Source organism: Saccostrea echinata, unplaced genomic scaffold (genome assembly GCF_033153115.1).
Source record: "Saccostrea echinata isolate AGI-Se365-2 ecotype Australia unplaced genomic scaffold, CSIRO_AGI_Sech_v1 ptg000012l, whole genome shotgun sequence".
NCBI lineage: Eukaryota > Metazoa > Mollusca > Bivalvia > Ostreida > Ostreidae > Saccostrea > Saccostrea echinata.
Genome location: NW_026889761.1, coordinates 11924307 through 11951617, shown reverse-complemented (window position 1 = coordinate 11951617; position 27311 = coordinate 11924307). Strand labels below are relative to the sequence as shown.

The 27311-nt window shown below is 32.5% G+C and overlaps 2 protein-coding genes and 1 pseudogene across 2 annotated transcripts; 2 read left to right on the top strand and 1 right to left on the bottom strand.

Annotated features, from left to right (window-relative positions):
* Positions 1-10851: 10851 nt before the first annotated feature.
* LOC133185001 (toll-like receptor 4) lies at positions 10852-11313 on the top strand. Its single transcript, XM_061320066.1, has one exon. The coding sequence runs from the start codon at positions 10852-10854 to the stop codon at positions 11311-11313; it is 462 nt and encodes a 153-aa protein (XP_061176050.1).
* Positions 11314-18113: 6800 nt separating this feature from the next.
* Positions 18114-19035, bottom strand: LOC133185000 (elongation factor 2-like; the record flags this gene model as incomplete). The annotated part of the gene is made up of 3 exons (XM_061320065.1): positions 18114-18307; positions 18508-18823; positions 18913-19035. Coding segments are annotated over 3 exons (633 nt in total), but the record flags the coding sequence as incomplete, so codon positions are not given.
* Positions 19036-19352: 317 nt separating this feature from the next.
* LOC133184999 (uncharacterized) lies at positions 19353-27254 on the top strand (annotated as a pseudogene).
* Positions 27255-27311: the final 57 nt, after the last annotated feature.

Below are 27311 nucleotides of genomic sequence, written 5' to 3'. Positions count from 1 at the left end.
CAGGGAATATACAATACCATAATGACAATATCCTTTGTAATCGGAAAACCTCTAGATCTTGTAATTTATGCCAGTTTTAGTAAGACATTTCGCATTGAATTTTCCAAGCTTTTTTATAAATGTAAAATCACCTCAGAACTCTAAATATGCCAGGAAAACAGGTGCTAATAATAAATATACAGGTAAGAAATATACGATGGGAAAAGATAAAAATTGTTAATTTCAATTGATATTGAAATACTGATTGGTGGGATTGGAATTTATTTAGCTTACTTTATTGGTTAATGTCAATGTTACTATTTATAAGAAAATGTTAAAGATTTCTGTTAATGATTTGATAAAAAAAAAATAGATGCAGGCCTTCATTTTCTGTATTTATATAAACTAGGAAAATTTGACTTGAAGAATTCTCTAAATAGTGTCATTTTATAACAAAATCTTTAAAGCAAATTTGTTTTTAAATGAAATGATACGCTGTACTTGCTTTTTAATGCATTGCAATGATCTTCTTTTGTTATTGGTTATATGTAGACCTCTTTCTAAATCAGTGTAAACATTTGTTAAGTAAATTGATGCATGAAAACACTCATGAAATGCTACTAATATGTTATGCTAATATGTGTCACAAGAGCTATTTTTTTTAATTATTCATTTTATCATGGATAAAGTGCCAGGTGGTCATCTAATTAAACTGCGTGTTGTTGCTCTACATTTTCTTCGTTTTAGAATTTATTGTAATTAATCGAAAGTACAGTATGTTGCTTTACAATTAAAATTGAATTTTTTCTTCATTCAGGCAAACATTTTGTTTCTCAGGTTAATAGTTTGAAAAAAAATTTCCATCATTTTCACTGAATCTACATATATGTTGTTTTTGCTGTTTATTTAATCTTGTTTGATTTGTTCAACAAGCTTATAGTCTCGCTTTTAAATGTCCTTTTGTGTTCTTAAATGTAGTCTTGAATAAATTGATATTTATAAATATTATCTTGGATATTTTATTTTCAGCTTTTACTACAGAATTTCTTATGAAATAAATTCAAGGCACATACTTTCCATAAATGGATGTAAATTGATGCAATTGTCCTGTAACTTTATATTTCAAATTCTAACTATCATTTTTAAATGGTTGTATTCATCTGAACGTCAACTTTGACCAAAAAAATCAACAGTCTTCGGTAATTTTTAATTTTATTTTAAAATTCTGTTTTAATGTATTGGTGTCAACAGTGACAAAAACGTTTATTGCAATGACTGTCCTAAAATGTTATCTATTATCCTTTCAAGGACTTTTAAAATACATTTTAAGAAATATTTCAGAGGATTGCATCGATTGCAATTTTTCCTCAGATTTTAACAAACATGGTACCTATTTCGGTTAGACATTTCTTATACCTCTGTCGTTAGGAAAAAAAACCCTGAAAGCTTATTTGTTCATATACACTTTATTTGCCATGTCTATCACCTTTTTACATATATCGGCAACAGTCACGTTTTAAAATTAAGCCGATTTGTAAAACAATAATAATTAAAGAATGTAAATTAATTTACAAATCGTCAAGTTACAATGAAAGTGAATTTTCAATATTTTTTTCTGAAAATTAATACCTTTGAAATTGAAATATAATACCGCTGGGAGCTTGCTTGAACTACATTGCTAAATATTTCATATACAATACGAGCGCCATATGTGGAATATACTATAGTAGCTAAATTACCGTCGTAGAAGTTGGAACATTGCTTCTTGAAAATTTTTCGCAAAATTTAATCTTTGCAACATTTCACGCGGATAAACAACATTATTAACGTTATTAATGCAATAATCCTCTCTTAAGAAAAACAAGCTAATTCAGATAATTTCCCGCTTAGAAAAAAAGAAGAGCATGCGCAGTTCGGGGGGGGGGGGGGGGGGGTCACACTGCCCCCTGTATTTGTAGAATTATTAAATGTATACATGTATATTGAAGCAAATTTTAATAAATGCCAATATGGATATAAAGATTTCATTGCTTATTCTTTAATATGTGTATAGAAGATTATTTTTAATATACAGAATATTTATCACACTGTAATAATGATTTTATGAGTTTGTACACGCCAGACATCATAACTTTTTCATTTCACATGTTGAATAGTATTATTTAGTAAATCCCAAAAAAAAATTTAAAAAAAAAAAAAAGAGGATCGTCCGGAGATTGAACCCGGGACTCTCGCTTGCTAAGCGAGTATCATACCACTAGAACTCACATATAATGTTTATATTGAGGTTTGATATTGAAAAATTTTAATCAATACATGGTGTCTAATTTAGCCTTTACTAAACAGTTCTAATAGATGTAATAAGAATACAATGTCCACCGACAACCTGAATTATACGTAATAACTCTCCACAAGACCCTGTGCTAAAAATAGTGCCATGAGACTTTAATATAATACATGTAAATAATAATTAAAAAACGGGACGGGACACTTTGAGAGGGGTGAGAGAGGCCCTAGTGAGTTATGATATAAAATTTCATTGCAAAAGTTCAAAAGCTTCTTGAGATATTGCCCGGAAACAAAAGTGTTACACACAGACGGAATGTATAAATTTACATTGAACTCTGACCTTTTGACCTTAAAATCAATAGAGGTCTTCCTTAGGCCACAGGGAGTTCTTATGTAAAATTTCATTGCAAAAGCTCAAAGGATTCGTGAGATATCGCGTGGAAACGAAAGTGTTAAAACAGACAGAATTTATGAATTTATGACCTTGACCTTTGACCTTTTGACCTCAAAATCAATAGGATTCTTCTTTAGGCCATAGGGAGTTGCTAGGCAAAATTTCATTGCAAAATCTCAAAGGGTTCTTGAGATATCGCGCGGAAACGACAGCGTTACAGACAGACAGAAATACAGACGGACGGACGGACAGACAGGCCCAAATTAATATCCCCCACTTTCAGTGAAAGCGGGGGACAAAAATGGATATATCATTATAAGTTCTTCAAAAAATGTTGAACTTCAACAATAAGGTGGTTCGCATTTTCCCTTTTTATACCTAATTTCTTTGAATGTCGTTCTTTTCAAGTAATCGTTTGCAGATTATAAACTTCATTCTGAGGAAGGTTGTCTTATTTTGACTCCCGTTTATTGTTATTCGGAAAGCAAGTGTATTTTGGATAACGATAATACAAGCCTTTTGTTTTCTATCCTTGTACAGAAATTTTTTATTTACAGTACATAGTTTATATTTCACATTTGTCAGAAAGATGAAAGTACATTACATTATAGGGGAAAATAACGACGGTGATCATGATATATGTCTTCATATGTCACAGTGGCTAATGGATGAAATATAAAGATAACGAAGAGCAATCAAGCTCAAAAGTCCATTGGTACAATTCAAAATAAGAACAGTACAAGCACGGACCTCTAAAAACATCAAAGGTAGAATCAGGTCCTCCCTGTCATGATCGGACGAACAATAAAAAAACTTTTTCTTTTTCTAAAAAAATTCTTTTTTTTAGAAGAAAAGAATTACAAAATAAGAGTATTTGCAATTCCCATCTTTGATTTTTATAGTTCTAAGGCGTCTAAAGGCCTTAGATCACCTGAGTATAATACAACGCTGTAAAGTTTCCATAGTTCAATAACAAAGCAAGTAAGTTTGCAAAAATGCACATCAATATTTTACTTCTATTAGGCAGGGACAGCCGTTATTGATTAACTAATGAATCATGTAAACCAATTCAAAAAATAAAAAAATTGAAACACAATCAAACAAACATACAAAATTTAAAAATAAATATATTTATAATGTACTTTAGTAAATAGTTTTTATAATGTTGCAAAAAAAAAAATTAAAAACGACACGCAAAATCTGGATTAGAAAGGTCGATGTAAAATATTTCGACAGTCATTTGAAAATATTTCTTGACTGCGCAATTATCTGCAGGCCATTGTGAAATGTGATCTTATATTAAGATCATGAACTTTGCATTAGTTGGGGTAGCTGTTATCTGATGCTTCACAACCAGAAAGGGCATACATAAACAGAAAATGAATATATTAAATGATGATACTACATACAAACTTATATATATATATATATACCTTTCCACACTTTCACAATTCAATAGGTTTGAATCGGAAGGTCTAGAGGTATCAACAGTCAAAACCTGAGTATAACCAGAATCATTCCATTTTTAAAATAACGTTTTAATAATTTAGTAAAACATTTTTATAATCTAATGAAAATCAGAAATAACAAAATATTGTAACCCGAAAAGATGGATGTCAAATATTTATACCGTCATTTGACACCATTTCCTAACTGCGCAATTGTCTGAAGGCCAATATGAAAGGATTTAAATTGTTACTTTCTTTCACCTTATTTTTATATCGTGAACCTTATTCACTACAGAAGCTACATTTCGGGAGTTTCTGTTATATGATACAATTTGCTTCATAAGCAGGAAGGGCCAGACATAAAAAAACAGTAAGTAAAAGTATTCAAATTTCTTCTTTTTGTGTTTATAATGATGTTGAATACAAGTATTTAAAATTCATGTGAAAATAGTGAAGATAAGGAAGAGGGATATCTTCTTTATACGAAAGAAATTTTTGGTGACAAACTAGATTTTATTATTTCTATATCATTACATATTTTGTCAACTGCAACTAATTTCAAATTAAGCCCATTTTGCTTAAATGGTTAATCCAATATTTTTTATGCAATTTTATTCATTTTAATTATCAGACTCACAAAAACATGGAATGACATATTCATTAATTTTTTTTAACTACATCTAAATGTAACTAATTCTATCATCCTGTAAAATAATGTAGGTCATTTAGTATTCCATAACTTTTTCTGTATGCGTCTGGTATTAATTCTCATTCTTCTTCAAGATATACAGACTAATGTTCAATGTTCAAACTATAGCAAATTTCATATCTAGACAATAACTCTAGTTAATCTTGCACTGAAATTTATTTTCCCTTTACATACAAGATGATTCCACTATTGATCGGACACATACCATCGTTCAGACAAATTTAACGTATTGGATTTATCAAGTTAAGTCAAAATATAAGCCTTTTTTTACTTGGGCATAATTTTCAAACACAAAATATTGAACACTAATAGTTTTTGTTATATCTTATTAAAAGAAATCCTGCGGAAGTGATAAACAGTGGATCCTTATAAACTCAGATAATTTAGTTCTGGGCCAAATCGTCTGGTTGTATATATCTCATCTATACAAAAGCAATGAATCATGAAGTAGGCTTTCAACATACACAATTATACATTTATGCAAGTAATATATTCATATTCATTTTATTTTTATAACCCTTATAAAATCCCTCTTTCAATATGTTCTAAATTCATACTTTGCATTAATAAAATATCTAGATCAGCACATTATTTGATACTTTATTTACCTTCGTTGTCACAAGAGTCGGTAGCATTATAAAGCTAATATAAATTACTGCAGTCATAATGATATCCTAAATAATTTGGCCAAAATAGTGAATTACACAATTAGATATCAAATTCACAGGTGCCCTGTGCAAGAGAGTGTAACTAGTCGTATTGGATGTCTGAAATTCACGAGATTACAGGCGACATTGTGTATTCTAAAACTCATTAAGATTTCAACATGGAGTCGAAGTTACTTATTTGTGGAAAAAAATGTCAACCATGCGTTAAAAGCTACAATTTCGAAGCTAAATTCAATTAAGGGATTTATGGAAATTGTTTTCAGAGGAAAAAAGATATTATTTAACAGCTCTCTCTCTCTCTCTCTCTCTCTCTCTCTCTCTCTCTCTCTCTCTCTGTGGGGTATGGGATCCTCATCATATGCACCAGTGGTGTTCCATGTTGTATCTAAACAACTCTTTATCCGGACTCGATGGAACCGGTGTCAAGAAAAATTAGACATCCTGTTTTATATTCCTATGAAATATAATTTATTTATATGCGTATTAAGTGCGCCCCTTTTTTAGCAGATCTATTTATGTATTCATATGAAGCAGAATTTATTCAAAAACTTCTACATGAGATGAAGACACTTGTTGTGGTCTTCAACTCGACATTTAGATATATCGACGACGTATTATCAATTAACAATAGTTACCTCCATTCATATGTCCACTCTATATATCCCAGTGAACTTGAAATTAAAGATACCACAGAGTCTGACGCATCTATTGTATATTTAGGATATTTTACTACATGCAGAAAAAGATGTTAATGGTAACCAAACAACAAATCAAGATAAACGTGATGACTTCAACTTTTCTATGTCAACTTCCCTTACCTTATGTAGCAATATACCCTTATCACCTATATATGGTGTTTATATCTCCCAGTTAATGTGATATGCAATAGTATGCTCTATGTACGAACACTTTCTAAAACGAGGCAAGCTATTGACAAACACGATGATGAAACAAGGATATCAACAGTCTCGTTTTAAGCCACCATTTGCAATTTTTTGGTCGATACAATGATCTTGTCAGCAAATACAATCTATCATTAAGTCGAATGCTGACAGACGTTTTTCATACAAATATATTTAGGTCATCATTTACACACTGAATTGTCGACGGATTTTTCCGTTATTTCCCGATCATGACAAGGAGCACACGGCGGGTGTGACCGGTTCGACAGGGGATGCTTACTCTCTCATGGCACCTGATCCCACCTCTGATGTTTTAGAGGTCCGTGTTTTCTCTGCTTCAAAATTTGTATTGTTTAATGGACTTTTGGGCTTGAATACTGTTCGTTATCTCCATATTTCATCACAAACTTCTGCTTGAGAAAAAGAAAACAGTTACTGTGACCTTCAACTCGATATATTGACGAAGTTTTATCAATTAACAATAGCTTTTTCCATTCCATTCATTATGGTCATTGTAATAACCTTTTAGCAAATATGAGCTATCACTGGGCCCTATTTTGCCTGAAGTTTTTCGTACCAATTGTTAGGCCTTTTTTATATTAAATTTGACTACGGAATATTCCGTCTACCTGATCAGTAAAAAGGGCTTGCGACTAGTTTGACTGGTCAACATGGGAAGCTTACTCCTTTTACTAAAGAAATCTCTCCTACAGATGATTGTATAAAACCGGATTTACATGTAATAGCTGAAAAGTGGTTAGTGTTAATCAATTGATTATCAAAAATAGTTTTTGATGAAAAAAGAATGAATAAAATGTTGAGTTGGAGTAAAATATAAACTATCAAGTATAGTAATCAAGTAAACTACCACGCACTTAAGTGTAAGTAATGTTGGTAATAGGATTGATTGATTTTTGTTGTTGTTGTTTTAAGTCCCATTCGAGAATCTTTCACACAAATAGAGATGTCACCATATACCGGTGAAGAGCTTCAAATTTAGACCTATGCTCGGCACTCAGGGCCATTAAGCAGTGAGGGTTCTTTATCGTGTGAACTCCTACCATGACACGGGGCCTCGGTTTTTAAGGTCTCATCCGAAAGAGCCCTGACTTTCACTTCTGATGCCGGGCGCTTGGCGAAGAAACAATCACTATCTGTCTTTACGTCTTAGGTTTTGACGCGGCGCGGCGAACTAGAATCGAACCTGGGCCTCCCGATCCCAAAGTGAAATTTGGTAATCAAAATACACATCTTTATTAAATTTCGCAAATCATGAAAATTATGTCCTAATATTATTGTTTATTTGAGATATAGACATAGTCTGTAAATAATTAAACTGAGAATCTCTTAAGTCTATCCTACATGTACTTACCACAGTCCTAAGAGAGCTTCTATGATATCGTTAGAACCAGGACCCTATATTTAAGTTTGCACATCTTTATAAGTGGCATATAAGGAAGGAAAAAAAGAGAAAAATAAGGAACAGTGATTGATCTCAACAAATCTACAACAAATCTACAAACAGATCTGTGAATAAGGCATTTAATATAATTCCAGATGTGGGATCGGGTGCGAAGAAAATTAAGCATCCCCTGTCGACCAGTTACACACCCACTGTGAACCTTATGTATTGATCAGGTAGACGGAAAATTCCGTAGTCAAATTTAGCATATTGACAACGGCCTCACAATTGGTATGAAACTAATCAGACAAAATACGACCCAATCACAGGTTGTATTTACTAACTGGACTATTGTAGGACATTTTCGATAGCATACCAGCAAGTCTATAAACAGTTCACTTATCATAACATATGCCACATTTAGAAGAAATTTAAAAACTGGTCCATCAAGTCAACTGACTTTTAAAAAGTCGCCGTCCGGATTAATGAAGCAAATTTCATTACAGAAGTGACCACATAAATTATCTTGTCTATAGAGAGGTGAACTTAATGGATACGCCCCACCTCCCACACCCACACCCATTTGCTCGGGCTTGTATGATAGATTTTAGTTTGTAAAATATTCACTGCATATAAAATTAACCAGAAAAGACATGAACAATTCATGTGATTATCTTTCTCAGTGTGTATAATAAACTTTTTAATAATCTATTTTGTAACTTAAAATACACAGATTACATTACACCTTTCAGTAAAGCTGTTAGTTTTGTTGAAAGAAAGATATCATAAATGTTTAAATTGAAAAGTCATTTGATTTTTTTTAACGATATACAGACAAATACTACTTCCAACTGTTTTATTGGATTTTGACTTCTTTAAATTTTGCTTATACCACAACTTAATTTATATTATCTTTTGTTTTTAAGCTCAGAGAATGTGGGGAAAAATTACCTTTTTATTGATTTCTATCATCTTGAGAGGAACACAAATGAACTCAACTCTATGCTCTGAAGACCACAGATGTCGTTGCATAGATCTTCAAGGTAGCCTAAAAGCAGATTGTTCTGGAAAAAGATTGAAAGTTCTTCCTAAATTCTCACACACAGTGAATCAAATAGATGCAAGCTACAATAATATAACTAACTGTCCAAACCTATCGTATCTGAAATCGCTAATATATTTAGATTTGTCATACAATGACATGCAGAGTTTTCACAATAACCCTTTTGAGAATTTGACAATGCTCAGAACGCTTAATATTTCTAATAACAAGTTCAAATTAAACGATGAAACATTTCCTCCTTCAGTTTTCGAACCCTTACACAATTTAAAAGTTCTTAACATAAAGGTAGAAAACTCGGAATATCCCAATAGTGAGATATATCCTAAAAGTCTCTCATTACTCTCTCAGTTGAGCCATCTCTTTATCAATGGACTTCCTAATAGCAGATTCGGAAACAGTTTTTCCCATCTAAAATACCTCCATTATTTGGATATTTCGGGTAACAATGGTGGACACTGTCAAATCAAAACAATTGAAAAAGATTATTTCAAACATTTGAATCATTTAAGAACATTACATATGACCCATTGTGAAATAAAATCCTCGCAATTAAAAGCATTTTCTGGATTGTTGTATCTAAAAGAACTAGATTTGTCATATAATAAGGAATTTACTTTTAGAAATCTTAAAAACCTTACTTTTGATTTACAATTCACATCAATAGATATTTTGAGAGTTAAACAAATACACTGCATTTTTGGAATGGGAACAAAAATCACGTTAGACGATGTTTGGTATCTACAGAATACATCGCTAACAGAATTATATTTGGATAGCAATAAAATCGAGCTGTTGGAGTCCAATGTTACATGGATTTTCCGGCGACTAAACGCCCTCTCATTAGCTGACAATCGCCTCACACAAGGCATATACATCTTCCAGTTTAATGCACTGAGAAACCTTATATGGTTAAATGTTAGCCAATCATTCTCTTCCCATGACTTGATTGGCGGTAATTTCATCACTGATTTAAATTGCAAAGATGATGTGCCTTTATCAGTGAAAAGTTACAAAATTACCAAAAGAAGTGTTGGTTTTGTTCCAAACTCTCCGAAAAAACTCAGGGAAAATTCACGGTTTCCATTATTTTAACCACTACCACCAAAGCTAAGAATTATGTATTTGGTCCATGGTTCATTGGGATATGATGTCCCAAAAGTTATATTTTTAGAAAATACCTTAGAAAGCCTTTCATTGCATGGAAATCAGTTGTCTAAGTTGATAGGTCCAATCATTGGATTAACGAAATTAAAGATTTTAAACTTATCCAAAAATAATTGCAAATTTGTCTCAAATTTTTTCTTTGATTTTTGGAATTCTATTGAAGATCTTCAACTATCCAATAATAAACTAGGTAATTCTCTAGCTAAAGATGTAGATGGTAAGATTCTAAAGAAATTAACAAATTTGACACATCTGGACTTAAGCAATAATGAAGTTGTGTCTCTTTCTAAAAACGTCTTCCAATCTCTCTCTTAAATTTCGACATTTGACCTTATTTTAATTTAATGGATCATATTGCATTCAAATTCAACCATATGAAGAGCTTAAAAGTTTTAAACGTATCATATAATCGATTATCATCGCTATTAGGATCAACAAGAAATGCCTTGGATGAAATAGCAAATCGGAGAGATTTTCCGCTGTTATTAGATCTACGTAATAATCCTTTACTTTGTAACTGTGAAACAAAAGCGTTCATTAAGTGGATGTTTCAAAAACAAAAGAAGAACATCAGCTTTATGTCATTTGAAAGCTACAATTGCTCCACAGAGGATAAAAGAATTTTCTCGTTCAATGACAGAAAAATCCTGATTGAATTAGGTATGCGATGTGGACCATATTCTGAGTTAGCAGCAGGAATTTTGGTATTGATAATCTTGTTTCTTGTTCTGCTCTTTTCACGAATCATCTACCGATACCGATGGAAGGTTCGATATTTTTATTGCATGACCAAAAGTAAATTTCACGGGTATAAATCACTCAAGAATCATACAATGTACAAATATGATGCTTTCATTTCTCATGCTGATGAGGACAGAGATTTTGTGATAAGTAAAATGTTACCAATGCTAGAGAGTAAAGGGAACCTAAAGTTATGTCTTCACTTCCGGGACTTTGTTCCTGGATATGATATCGCAGAAAATATATCTACCGCAATTAATCAAAGTCGATACACTGTGTTCGTGCTCTCGCCAGAATTTGTAAAATCGTATTGGTGTATGTTTGAATTAAGAATGGCGCAAATGGAAAGTTTCTATGAAAGAGCAGGAGAAGAGATGTTGTTTGTCGTTCTTTACAAAGTTTTATCTCATCCCCAAATACCGCTACATCTTCGTGAATTGATGGATAAAAAATCTTACATTGAGTATCCAAAGGATGATCCAGAGGAAAAAGATTTTTGGAGCAACATCCATTCTACTTTGAATGGATCCGGAGATACTGTAACATCAGTCTGATAGTTTTACCTTTTTTCATTTTTTTTAATTTATTTATTTATTTTTATTTTGTTGTTGTTGTTGACTTGCATATAAAATTAAAAACTAGCATTATTGTTCTTTACAAGGTTTTATCTCATCCCCAAATACCGCTACATCTTCGTGAATTGATGGATAAAAAATCTTACATTGAGTATCCAAAGGATGATCCAGAGGAAAAAGATTTTTGAAGCAACATCCATTCTACTTTGAATGGATCCGGAGATATTGTAACATCAGTCTGATAGTTTAACCTCATTCTTTAATTGACTTGCATATACCTTTAAAAAATAACATTACTTGTAAAGATCGTATTCCATTCTGTCATACAGATGTTTAACTCGTTCAACTACACAATGCTCACAATTTCAAACCCTTTGCTCATATGGGCTGTGTTCAATTTAATGATTAGTTATCTTAGTTATTATTAGTTATTGACAGCAAAAATATATAGCAGAAATGAAAACGTCATATGTTATTTTATCGATGGTAGTCCAGTTGAAGTGGCCTAAAATTCCAGATATATTTTTGATATATTTTTCTATGGACAAAACCCCACATAAAACATAAAAAGCAAATGCATTTTGGGGGGAATTATTCTGATATGTTGCATGTCTACTGATCAATAACATGATTAAAGATCTAATGGTAAATTCCAATGGAATGGATGAAATTTGAAGATAATGAAAGTAATCAAGGTCAAACGTCCATTGGAATAACACAGATTTGGAGTGAAGTTGATTAGAAATCCTTTGAGTTAATACATAAACTTACTTAATCAGCTTCTGCTGGCAAGCTCCGTGATAGAGGATTCACAGCGATATAAATATATCAATGTTTATTTCCAATATTTCATACACAAATTTTACTTTTATGAAACGAATTCATTTTCTTTTCTTTTCTTTTTTTTCTTTTTTTTTATTTGGTGATAATGGGATCATGTTTCTTGCACAAAATTTGAATAGAGAAGGAAAATATAGAATTAACTTACCTTTACCTGTGGACTTATTCTTATGAAGCAGAATTTATTCAGAATCTGCTACATTTGACATTTATATATTGATTAGATATATCATTTAATTCATTTTACCAGTTAAAACAATATTCATTTTCATTCATATTTTGATATATACCGCTGAACATGAAATAAAAAACACAACAGGATCTGACACATGTATTTTATATTTGGGTGTTTTACTTGAGAAAGACATTAAAGCAAAATTAACAATCTATCTCTGACATGGGATAATTGTAATTGTAATCACAATGTAGATTACAATTGTTCATAGAATAAGAAGAAATCGTAAATCACCTACAAACTTGATTAATGTAATTTAAATTAATTGAGATTACTCAGAGAAAAATGTCAGTCATCTGGATAAAGTTTTCGATTACTTTCTGATTTACATTTTTAAAAAATGTTTTCAACTTTACAAACTATAGCTATATATATTTAAAATAAATCCATCTATATAGTACTGTATGTGTTATCATTTCTTCAATCTTGAAAGTGTTTTTCACGATATTTTCATTTACCTGATCCCAACTCTGATGTTTTAAGAGTTCCGTGTTTGCGCTGCTCCCGAATTGCATTTTGAGCTTGATTACAGCTCGTTATCTTCGTGTTTTATCAAAAATAATATTTATGTAATTGTTAATTTAATGAATTACTTTTTAAAACAATGTAGGCATTCATTTATAGTCAATTACATTCAAAACCGAAATAATTGTTAATTCGATACGCAAGAGCATAATCTGTAATTTGTAAATCAAGGCAGCCCATTGAGAAATAAATTGATGTTTCAAAGTACGGTAACAAAAATCTTGTTTAAGTCAACAATGCACAAATTCTATGATTGATGCAATGAATTTGTTTGTAATTACAACCTGTTGTTTGGTTGAATGTTGACTGATGTATTAAATACAGACTGTTAGGTCATTATTCTCTGCGGATTACTTCGTTTATGTGATCAAGAAGAAGGGCTAACGGCTGGTGTAACAGGTCGATAGGGAAAGCTTATATTACTTATTAATGGCACCATTTCCAACCTCTGATGTTTTCAGAGGTCTGTGTTTGCTCTTCTCAGACTCTGAGCGTGAATACTGTTGCTAATTTTCATATTTCACTTTGCCAATTGCTTGAGCTAAATCACGGGAATAGTTAAAGAGGCTGGGGGGTTGTGGCCATTTTTAGACTATATTGATCTCCTTTAGAAGAAGAGCTCCATATGAAGATATAGAAAATGATCAAATTTTAAAACTAAAATTTTTGAAATTTTTCTTTGCCAAATGATAGTTGACAGCTTAAGATATCATATCTAAAAAATTAAGTTAAATCTGGTGATCAATTTGTGGTTAATTTGTTGACCCCCCAGCCTCCTTAATAGAGGGGTAAGCGCATTCCAAGGCAACTCCGATCAAAGGACAAACAGGAATTTCAATCAACTAGAGCAAAAAAAACCTTAATGTTCATAATCTGTGATTAACATACTCGTTACATGTAATCCATGGTGTAAACTTTCACATTCTTTGTTACTTTAAGAGACTTGATCAAGACTGCTTATCGTCAAGATCTACATTTTGACACGGAACCTCTCCCACTGGGCTCATTACACTGCCTCTCATGAGGACAGCCCGGGCTTTGTCTTGTAGAAGCGGAAATACACCCTTGTAGACCCATGCCATAGACTGTCAGTTGGAATGATCTATGCCCAAGAACATAATTAAGTTTTTATCACTTTTAATTCTAATATGTTGACGGTGCGACCGTTGGGGCGAGCGCATTGTTCACTTCATTCATTAAGATCCGCCTCTTCAAACCGCACGAGACATTTGGAACGTCTAGACTGTGGCGTCACATGACGTCGTATGTTAGCTGCATTTCCATAAACAAAGTTTAAAAAGTGCAATGATTTTAACAAAGAACGTTTAATCTACTATCTGTATGCAATATCCATTAAATTAAGGCGAGTTTATTTTTTGTGAATTTTTAGTTGTTGTTACCGCGCGAACGAAGTTAGCAGCGAGAACAAGAAGCGATGCATTGTGGGTCCAGAATTACTGCGGAAAAAAATTCTATTGAATGAATGTGCAGTAGTCCGAATTTTCTCTTCGCCCAGGCGTTATCGTTAGAGCTCGCAGTGACGAGCGGCGCCGCTCGCTGCGTTCGCTAATAATATATATACCCCCAGTAATTTTAACATTTTGACATACATTTTAACCATTAAATATATATTACATTTGGGATTCTAAAGATTTGAAATTCATAAGGAAATATGGAGATAACGAACTGTAATCAAGCTCAAAAGTCCAGATCAGGAGCAGAGCAAACACGACCTCAAAAAACATCAGAAGTGGGACCAGGTACCATGGAGGAGTAAGCATCCCCCGTCGACCGGTCACACACGCCGTGTGCTCTTTGTCATGATCGTGAAAACGGAAATATCCGTAGACATAATGGCCTACTAATTACTAGTTAGTATGAAAAACGTCAGTCAGCATTCGACTTAACGATAGATTGCATTTGATGGCAAGTATCCTTGAGATATCTTACTGATATAACATGTATATCTTTATTTTTGCCGATATTATTGTAATTTGTAAATTAATCATTGTATTCTTTGTATATATTAAAGAAAGAAATTTACTAAGTTGATAGAACTTGTTTCCAATATTTTTAAATATGTATGTTGCAATAAAATATGTTAAAATCAAATCACTACAATAGGGATGAGTATCGGCAAAAAATTCGAATCGCGATTTATCACGATTTTTTCCAAGAATATCTCGGTTATATCATAAAATCTTAAAACTTAATTTTTACTTTAATGATTTCAAATGAGTATCCATAATTTTTCTAACAAATATGATGAGAAAATGTAACCTTTTTTTAATTAATTAATTTAATTTTCAATTTTATATAAATAAAGCACGTTTGGATGCTAGGATGATGTTGTTGTACAATATTTTTACACTTCTGGCAATTTTCATTTAAAATAAATGTGCCAAATTGAAATTAAAATAACATGGGTATTTTAAATTTCATAATTATGTGTTCATTTACAAAAAGCATGTTTATATATTTTAATCCGGCAAAACTTTAAACCTGCAGGTGAAGGGTATGATTTGTTGCGTGCCCTTTCCTTACTCGAAAGTAGTGGTGAACTAATCATTACAAAAAGTTACATTTACTTTCGTTTCTTCTGTGTAACTGTTATCTTCTGTGTAACTGTTATCTTCTGGTGCAAGAAGCAAGGAATTGGCTGATATAAAAGCAGTAACTGTCACAATTCAGAATGACCATCTTGTGTGTGTGTGTAAATAATAAGCTTTTTGACAAAATTCTGTAATTATAAGAAGATCATAATGGTTGACTGAATTTCAGTTTTATAACTTGAAATGCGATAGACTCCTTACAGAAAGATCACGACTTATAGAAATGCTTGATTTCCATCACAATTAAACTCCTTCAATGTCATTAGATGCCCTAGGCCTAAAGGTAAGAAATGCATATATTTGGAATTTCGGATACTATTTTTTTCAAAGCGAGAGAAATAAAAGAAATGGGGTATGAAATTGTGTCTTCACGTCTGGTAATTCGTATATGACATCGCAGAAAATATGTTAACAGCGATCAAAGTCGGCACACAGCTCTCGGCCAATTTGTAAAATTATACTGGTGTATATTTGAATTAAGAATGGCGAAAATAGAAAGCTTCTACCAAAGAGAAAGAGAGGAAATGTTTTTTCATCTTTACAAGGCCATATCTAATCCTGACGAACACTACACCTTCGTGACATGATGGAGAAAAAAAATCATACATATTTAAGTATCCGAAGGATAATCCAGAAAGAAAATTTTTTTGGAGCAACATTCATTCTATTTTGAAAGGAGAATTTTAATATCCATTTTATTTTTTTTTTCTACCTACTGTGAAATCACTTTTTGTTGTTTTCGAGGTTGAATTGAACATATTTTATTGACAAAGAGTCAAAAGGATTAGACACAAGTTCAAAAACTTAGAAAGTCTTCTCTTAATAGAACATTTTGTAAAATTGCCAAAATAAATTACTTGTATATATATGTGTGTGTGTGTGTGTGTGTGTGTGTGTGTGTGTGTGTGTGTGTGAGGGTGTGTGTGTGTGTGTGTGTGGGTGTGTGTGTGGGTGTGTGTGGGTGAGGGTGTGTGTGTGTGTGTGTGGTTTACTTCATATACATTTCATACCTTTTCGATGTATGAAGAGACCAACGAATTTATGTCCAACATATTTTTCGAATTTCTTACTACTCAATAATTCTTCACCCACGAAATCACCTCCTCTCCGCAAACCCATATTTTTTCCTGCAACCACAAAAATTTGACCCCCGCTAAAATATGTGATTTTACATTATATTATATTTTACCTGCACACAAGTCGCCCGCGTGTGTGCATGTAAAATATGATATAATGTAAAATCACATATTTTCGCGGGGGTAAAAAATATGTGATTTTACATTATATCATATTTTATGTGATTTTACATTATATCTAATTTACATGCACACAAGTCGCCCGCGTGGCGCAGTGGTAAGAGCGTCTGCTCTAGAGTCGCGGAGTAAGGAGTCGAATCCCACTGTGGGACGTGGAGACTGGTCCTTCGGATGAGACTGTATAAACCGAGGTCCCGTGTCGCAGTAAGTGCTGGCAAAAAAGATCCCTCACTGCTCAATGGCCTTAAGTGCCGAGTATAGGACAAAATTTGCAGCTCTCCACCGGCAAGTGGTGGCGTCTCCATATGAGTGAAAAATTCTCGAGATGGACGTTAAACAACATACAAACAAACAAAACCTGCACACAATACAAAGTAAATAAAACCATTCTTGATGAAGGTCTTGTTCTTTTGTATCATAGTGTTTACACATTTCAATACATGCTCTATGTTTCAAACCGCTTATTAAATAGACTGGACTAGCTATCTTATCGAGATTTAAAAAATTAAAGAAATTGAAAATGTTGCACCTTGCTTACTCAAAATCATTTAACGTCACTTCAAAACTTTGAACAGTCTTTCTTTTTCCTCTAAAATCACTGCATTTTTACAAGGTTACCATGCTTTGAAAAACCTTTCATTTCAAGGAAAAGAATTAATTTTATCAGATTCCTAAGTTGCAAGCATTTGTTCGAAATATCGAATTTTAATTGACATCATTCCTCTTTCATCTCTGGTATTTAAATTTCACATACAAAATCTGTGAAAATTGTACTCAAGTATAGTTCTTCTACTATTTTGAACCTTTAATCGTGTACTTTGCTTGTTTTTTTTCACTATATTTCACAAAAAAAATGTAAATCTTTGAAAAAAAACATTCTATTGTGGTGCTTTTACTATTTTGAAGCTTTAATTGTGCACTTCGTATGATTTTTTTTAACTATTCTCAAGTTTCTTTAACTTTAGTCTGATAAAGTTATTTGCGGGTAATGTATTATCTACCTATAATATATGAATATCATGTGTATATGATATGATAAAAACATTGATAGTCAACGTTGCCGTTGAATATGTTTCTCAAAAAAAAAACTGCAGTAATTTTAAGTTTATGTACTTCCTCTTTGTGTTGAATATATGTTGTTTTTCTTCAAAGGGATAAAGAAGAGAAAAATATATTATTTGTCATTCGCATCAGTGTCTTTTATTTTTCCTTTCTTTTTCACAATAGTTTGATGTTAAGAAATTTTGGTATTTCATTCTGGACATCCTTTAATTTTACAAAGAACTTCAGCTTCATTAATATGTTTGCTTTTTAGAGTTTATCCAGGAAGTTGTCAAGTTTGGGTATGACGGGATTGAGACCTTTCCGCTGTCTGATGTCGGCTACGACAGTTCCGGCTCGTGACGTCTGCTCCAGAGGGTCACCCGATAGAAGTTGCCAATGATCAAAGACGCATTGGGGGAAAGCTTGTCCGCCTGTTTGTCCTCTCAACTCCTCAGCGAAACCTTCAAAAACATTAATCTTTACTATACAGAACTTCTAAACAAAATACAAAAATCGAACAAAACACAATGTGACGGCAGTCTTTAGTGGTTGGATGGGGGGCTGATACTGTTAATAAAAGTTCAACTGACCACCAAATGAAATAAAATCTTTTGTTGAAATTCGAAAAACTTTACAAAGAAACATTGGAAATAGAGCTTACCTAAAGATTCGTTGACAGGTAGATGGGCTTTTATGCTGTACATTGGAGACCAAATCTTCTGTTGTTCTTCGATCATGAGACCACGTTGCTTTGACAGCACATTGAAAACTCCTCCCATCACTGACGGCGGAACCTCAATATCTACCAGATAAACAGGTTCTAGAATTCTTGGCTGGGCTGTCAGGAAAGAAGCAAACAAACATCGTCTAGTTGATGGAATCATTTGTGCTCCCTTCCGGTGGGCTGGGTCAGAATGCGCACTAAGGTCTTCCAAATTAAACTTCACTCCTCGCATGGATTCTTCACAGAGAACACCCTGTAAAATGAAATTCATGTTAAAATCATTTGCATATGACCAGTTTTATTTAAAAATTGTCACCAATTTGTGTACTAATGAGCACATACTTCTTCTGTTGCCCATTGGAATCCGGCTGCGACTGTGTCCTTGACCTCATTTAAATATTGACACGACTTAGTCACGTCAACTAGCATATTGGGACCAGATGAGGCAGGACCAAAACACCAGGCCCCGGGGCCACGAACATTTTATTTTACTCAACTCAAATCTGAGTTTAACTCTAAGTTTTTTACTCACCTGAGTTACGACTCAAAAAAGTGTGCCACGAAAGTTAAAGCAACTCAACTCCGCTGAGTAACAAAACTAAAATTATTTTTTATGATGTAAGTGGCCTTGGCAATGTAAATAAAAGAAAAATAAATAATGAAAAACATAATCTCTTTGTTTTCCTTTTGAATCTTCCTCTATAATGCCAATTCACATAATTGTGACCTAATATTTTTTGTTTTGATGACGTTGCATACTACGGAACGGCTGTCTCACCAATATGGAAGAAATGGATGTACTGTATGATATCATAGTTGAAAACCCTTCCAAAATTAACGAAACAATATTCGGGGCTGTCGAAACTCCCCTCGCAGCATCCACTCCAAAAAGGAAACCTTCCTGGAGCGATTTAGAACAGAGTGTTTTAATTGAATTTGTTTCAAAAAATGAGCAGAAACTTTTTGGAAATTTTATAGGACCGGGGAGGGGAAAAGTAGAGAGAGAAGCTGCCTGAGAGGATGTAGCAAGAGCTGTAAACGAGTATGTTTATTTCAAAGAATTATTTATAAATTTTCTTACCTTGATAATTTATTTATCAGCTGTCTCGTTTAAAGTCATCATTTCGTAAGTTCTATGGTCGATACAATGACCTTGTCAGCAAATACAATTTATCACTGAGTCAAATGCTGACTGATGTTTTTCATACTAATTGTTAGGCCATTATTTACACACTGAATTGTCGACGGATTTTTCCGTTATTTCCCGACCATGACAATGAGCATACGGCGGGTGTGACCGGTCGGCAGGGGATGCTCACTCCTCCATGGCACCTGATCCCACCTCTGATGTTTAGAGGTCCGTGTTTGCTCTGCTCCTATTTTGTATTGTTTAATGGACTTTTGGGCTTGAATACTGTTCGTTATCTCCATATATTTCATTTAATACATTTTAAAAATTCTATAAAAAAAATCTATAAAGTTTTAAATCATTCTTGCTTGTATCCTATTAAGTTAAATTATAGATTTATTTAATTTATGAGCTTTTTATTGAGTTAATAACACGTCATCTGCGAAGACTTTGAACAGACTATATATACAAATAGAAAGTGCTCAGAAAAGAAAAAAAGAAAATAAATGTCAGGTCCATTTTCCATATAAACTTAGCATAGTGATAATATATCATACAGCAAATGTTTTAGCATAAAAGATTGTACTATTTATAACCCGGGCTACCCTTCCCCTTTTTAAAGATTTTCACCGAAACAAAGATTAAAGCGCAAAGAAATTTTTTCAGTTAATTTAATTTACTTTTCATATTGATATTTTTTAAGTGTGAAAAAACTTGCAAATTACTTATGTGTGTCATGGAGGTGGATTTGATGGGCGCACATGCAAACCCCCCCCCCTCCCCCTCCATCTAGGAAGTCTTCATAAAACTTATCATATTCATTCCATACTGAAGAGTTGCAACTAATTTCCGGTTTATTTCTGTTACAGAGTAGGTATTTATTTTCGGACAGGGAAGGAGGCATCAAAGCAGTAAGCCATTCTGAAAGCCAGAGGTACACATCTAAAAATCATTTACTTTTTGTTATTCTGACTATATTCTGAATACAAAGCACATTTCAGTTAAAAAATCAAACCTTGGGCCATCATTAAAAATATCTTTGTTTCCCCTAACCCGACCCAAAAATCTCAAGTTGGGTCGGTAGGTAGGTAAATTATTTTTTTTTTCTGACAGCAGTTTTGGAAATACATTCTGAAAAATTGAATAATATCTTTATAATAAGAAAGAACAAAAGAACCCAATTTTTAAACCTAACATCATACAAATGAAGCAACATGTATGGTAAATTTATCATGTTTATTCACAAATATTATTCATTTGAACTTGTGAAATATCTCAGGCCAGCGTAAATTTATTGAAATTGAATATTTACAAAAACACAAGATTCGCAAATACTGAACCATCGGACATTTTTCAAACCTTCTATGATGTTCCAGTACTTACAAAATGTCAAGGGCCTCGCGTGGCGCAGTAATTCCAGTCTTGCGTTTTGGAGTCACGACGTAATTCAGGAGCTTATTCTAAGTCACAGGTCCCGATGTGGGACGTGGAGACCGGTCAGTCGAATAAGACCGTAAAAACGTAGGTCCAGTGTCGGAGTAGATGACATGTAGATGACACGTAAAAGATCCCCTACTGATGCTTAATGATCAATGGCCATAAGTGCCGAGTAAAAGTCTAAATTAGGAGCCCTCCTACGGCCCAACAATTTTTAAAGGTATTTGAAAGCAAAGAAACAACCTGTTTTCAAGGGCCTAATTAAAGAAGAATAAACTGGACGTCTCAGGAAGCCGTACCATGAGCAAATTTTAAAGATTTCAACACTATCTGGAAATAGTGTACATGTATAAACAATATATAATTCAACCAAACCATATCTAAAATGATTAAAGTTTCATATATCTAATTTTATAGTCACGGAGTTAATACCCCATAGATAAAAGGAATAAAGAAACGACATCTGAATTATATTTATCAAGATAAAATAATCATACAAAGACATACTTACAACTTAATTTTAAACAATATTTTATTATGATTAAACATAACTGGATTGGACAGCAGGCACTGCCTATATAAGTCCTCTCCACAATACAGGTCAAGTCATACATGTTACAAGTAAATATTAATTACATAACATTGAAAAAATATATACATGTGTATATTCTAAAGAGATTTATATATATATATATATATATATATATATATATATATATATATATATATATATATATATATATATATATATATATATATATATATATATATATATATATATATATATATATATATATATACATACATACATACATATATACATATATATATATATATATATATATATATATATATATATATATATATATATATATATATATATATATATATATATATATATATATATATATATATATATATATATATATATATATATATATATATATATATATATATATACACACACACATACATACAAAAAGAAGACAAAATAAGTAAGGAAAAAGAATATCAATGAGCTGATGATACTATATAAGTTTGCATTTAACATATATGACTGATAATTATAATAATACAAGTATAAATGTGAAATTAATAAGAACACATAAATAAATGTTGGTTCTGTGGTTTGACAAAATCAAAAAAAAAAGAATAAATATCATGCAAATCTCTTTGTAGATGCAATAAATTCTTGAACAATTTTAAATACGGCAATATTTTGGTTGTAAGTAAGATTATTGTCTCCATTCAAAATAAGTTGTAAGGATATAGGCATTGGTAATTGCAAAGTATTAAAGTTTTGCATAAGGTTTTGCCTTTGTACACAATATTTTGGACATTTCATAAAAAAGTGAAATGATGTTTCAAAGCTATATCCGCACATGTCACAATTTTGATCTTCCCTTAAAAAATGATTAAATAAATCAGCATTTAAATTACTAGCATTATTTCGCAATTGGCAATGTAATATATTCATTTTACGACTTCCATAGTTGTAATATTTCATAGGTTTTAAGCAGTATATATTCTTTATGGCAGTCTTGAATGATGAAAGTGTAGAAAGGTTTCGAATATTAAAGGGTAAATCATTCCAAAGTCTTATAGTTGAAGGAAGAAAACTTTTCATAAATGAAGTCGTTTTGGCTTGAGGAATATGAAATGTAAGATTGCCCTGATTCCTTAAAGGATAAGAATTATGTGGTAAAATGCATTGTTGTAATAAATCTTGCAAATACTGGGGAGCTAATCCATACACTATTTTATAAAATAACACTAGTTTATGTATTTTTCTTCTTATTTCAAGTGTATCCCAGCCAAGATCTTCATAAAGTTTTGATCTTGATGAATTAGTCTTTAAGCCTGTTATTATTCGTGCAGCTGCAACTTGAACATCTTCTAGTAATTTTGCATCTCTATCAGTACAATTATCCCATACAATGTCTGAGTATTCAAGAACAGGACGAATAAAAGCAAAATATATTTTTATCAAAGCATCCCGCTTAAGGGTGTGCTTTAACATTCTTAAGATATTTAATCGATTACAGGCTTTGGAATGAATATCAAGTATGTGGGATCTCCAATTACCATCCTGCTGAAATCTTATCCCTAAATGAGTATGTGTTTCAACATTTTGAATAGTAGGCCCATCTTCACCAAATCTAATTTTTGGATGGCAAAAGTTTTTCCTGCTAAAATCTAAATTAACAGTTTTACTAGGATTGAATTCTATTGCCCTAAACTTAGAGTAAAATTGGTAGGTTCATGTATCAAATTCGAGAGGCCAAACCTTTGTAAGAGAAGTTTAAATTGTGAACTTTGATCAGACAAAAAATTAGCATTAAAATCACCTAATAGAATGATAGGTAAATTACATTCCTGAACCTTGTCAATGTTGGAGAAAAAACTGTTCCAATAGTCTGCTAATGAATCGGGTGGCTTATACAATACACCAACAAGAAATTTTTTCTTAATAACATGTACTTCTGACCATAGAATTTCTAGATTATTAGTATGCAGATCTTTACGCTCATAATATTCAAGCTCATTGGATATATACATTGCAACTCCTCCTCCATACCTATTTCTGTCAAGACGAATAGGTGGATGAAATCCATTTATTAATAATACCTCATTTTCTATGCTGTCATCGAGATGTGTTTCACTAATTGTTATAATATCAAAATGTGATAGTTCTGCATTAATAATATCAAGTTTTGGTAATAAACTGCACACATTGTTGTGTGCTATTTTTAATGAACTAAGCCTCATATTATTTGTAGGACCTGGGTTTGTTTCAATGCATCCAATAATTAAAAGACTTTGTATCACACTGACATGATAATGAATATTAGAATATGTAGAACTGTAGTTGGTGACATACAAAGAGATATATAAAAGATTACTTACTATCCATGGCTTAGATATACTATTCACACATTCAATCATTAGTATCAAAAATAAGTATATGTTCAAGGAAGATAGTGAGCAAAGCCATGGGTTGAAAACATCTGTTTAAAACCGGATGTAAATAGAGGAATACTGAACACAGAACCAAATCCGCACAAATACTAGAAAAATAAGTGCGCGAAAAAACAAAATAAGAAAAAGTGTATTTACAAAGTAAGCAACTAGAGAAATAACTTGGAAGAATGAGCTTAGAAAGAACTTACAACGTAGCAAAAATATGATCATACATGAACTGTTTCTTAGATCGAAACGAATCAAATGCAGTGAAATTTATTGATATGTATTCACAAGGAGCGCCCCTCATCTGCTCATGAGGCAGGCTTTGCTATGCGTACTACGTACGTTAATTTTAGAAAACACATTTGTAAATACCATCCTAACACTCCTTAGTCATGGTACATTAATTCACGAGATGTCTCAAGAGTGTAGGATTCTAATAAGTTAAAGATATATAATAAGATTGATACGTCACCATTGTTTTATAACACGAACTAACCCTCTGTGGCCAGATGTTGTAGACACCAAATGAGAGTAAAACAAAAGTCGCAGTTCTGATATAAAACGGATTTTGATGAAATTGTATTTTATAAAGTTGATAAAAAATAATAAAAAAAAAAAATTAAATAATCTTATTAAAAACACTTTTCAGTCGGCACGATTTAAGTGGGTCGGTCGCGTTAGGGGAAACAAAGGTATTTTTTATTTTGGCCTTGTCTTTTATCTTTATAGCATCGTTTCATAATATATATGTACATGTATCGGTAACAGGCGCGGATCCAGGATTTTTTTCCAGGGTGGGTCAATTCCCAATCAAAAAATTTCCAACCTAGAAATGTCTTGACAAGCAAAAAAAAAAAACAAAAAACAAAAACAAAAAACAAAACAAAACAAACCAAAAAAAAAACAAAACAAAACAAAACAAAAGCAATCTAAAATCCATTTCCCCAACGTGAAAAAAAATTGTGGTGGTGGTGGGGTCCACGTTTTCTAGAGGGGGTCCAAATTCGTTTTTTACTTGCTTCAGTATATACTTTTAACAAGCATTCTGAGAGTATTGCATTAGCAATAGTAGTACCCTACCGGTAAGTGTAATCTGGTTCCCGTTAAGAATTGAAAATACCATAATTCCGTCAAAAATCAATGAAGCGGGACGAAACGCAAACTTGATCTATAATTAATCAAGGTAAAGTCACATACCAAAAATCAGCTCAATATCTGAAAGCGTTTAGAAGAAAATTGCGGAAAACCCTTAAAAATTGAGAAGGCCGTAATTCCGTCAAAAATCAATGAAGCGGAACGAAATGCAAACTTGATCTGTAAGTTATCAAGATACACCCACATACCAAAAATCAGCTCAATATCTGCAAGCGTTTAGGAAAAAAGTGCGGAAAACCAAGTGGGACAGACTTACAGACAGACAGAGGGACAGACGGACAGAGAGACAGACAGACAGACGGACGGACAGACTCAGTGGAAACCTATAGTCCCCTCCGGTTTCACCGATAGGGGACTAATAACTCTGCAAATTCTGGAACCCCCCCAACCCCCCTCTAGATCCGCGCATGGGTAACGCTCTTTTATTTACAACGGAGTCTCTAAAAGAAACAAGCATTCTGAGAGTATTGCATTAGCAATACTAGTCCCCTACCGGCATGTGTAATCTGGTTCCGTTCCCGTTAAGAATTGAAAATGCCATAATTCCGTCAAAAATTAATGATGCGGGACGAAATGCAGACATGATCTATAACTAATCAAGGTAAAGCCACATACCAAAAATCAGCTTAATATCTACAAGCGTTTAGAAGAAAATTGCGGAAAACCTGTAAAAATTGAAAAGGCCGTAATTCCGTCAAAAGTCAATGAAGCGGAACGAAATGCAAACTTGATCTGTAACTCATCAAGATAAACTCACATACCAAAAATCAGCTCAATATCTGCAAGCGTTTAGGAAAAAAGTGCGGAAAACCAAGTGAAACAGACTGACAGACAGAGGGACAGACAGACAGACAGACAGACAGACGGACGGACAGACTCAGATGAAACCTATAGTCCCCTCCGGTTTCACCGATAGGGGACTAATAATGAGTCTGACAAGCTAAAATAAATTTTATTATTATTATTGTTCTTAACGTAGCAAAGGACAAACTGTCCCAAATTAAAAGACCCAAGACAGGTGGAGGTCCAAAGCCCCCATCACCAACCCCTGTTGAGCAAGCCATGTTGGATACTTTGGAGGGAAGGCCGTCCTTGCAGGGATTAGACTCAGGTTTTGATTCTGGTGGTAAGAATACTTTCTTGATGTAAATGAAATACATGTAACCACCTTTAGTAATAACCTTAATACTATTTCGAGAGATTTTATATTACTATACTGGATATGCGCAGTTCGAATACCTAGTAAATCAAGTGAAAAAAAAAGCATGTATGTTTATTTACTAGACATACGCAAAGAATACGTACATGTATTAAAATCCTCAACAGATTTTTCACTTTAAAAGCGCTAAAATCGTGCGGGTTTTTTTTTTAATTAATTGATTTTTTTTTTTTTTTTTTTTTTTTTTGGAAAAGGGGTCAAAATCCTTGCGCGAAAGCACAAAATAAAAGTGTTAAATCGTATATATATATATATATATATATATATATATATATATATATATATATATATATATATATATATATATATATATATATATATATATATATATTATATTATTTTGCATGATAATTATTGTGCTACATTAAGGAGAGAAACTAGTAAGTTGATAAAACTTGTTTCTGATCCTTTTGATTGTCAAAAAATATGTTCAAAACAAACAAATGCATCATTGAATAGTTACATCATTCTGTTTTAACAGAATTAGAGAAGGAAAGGGATCAGGTGGCATCCATCTCAACATGCAGCGAGGGTCAAGATTCATCTTCTGACACGTACACCTCAGTGCCACCTCGCTCTAATAAAGAAAACAAAAAGGAACAGAGTTTATTAATTCTACAGAAAGATCTTCTCAAGACAGAAAAGAGAAAGTTAGAGTTAGAAATGGAGCTGATGCATTTGAAGAAAAAGAAGATGTTAGAAGAAGTTGAAGTTTTAAGTCTAGAAAAAGAGAAGCTAAAAGAAGAAATATTGTTATTGAAGTTGAAAAAGAATTAAATAAAACGTAGTTTTATAAATGCAAATAAATCATCAATGAAATTTTATTTTTAGTAT

Excerpts from the sequence above, each read along its gene's own strand:
- LOC133185001 (XM_061320066.1), top strand. The coding sequence starts at position 10,852 with ATGTACAAATATGATGCTTTCATTTCTCATGCTGATGAGGACAGAGAT.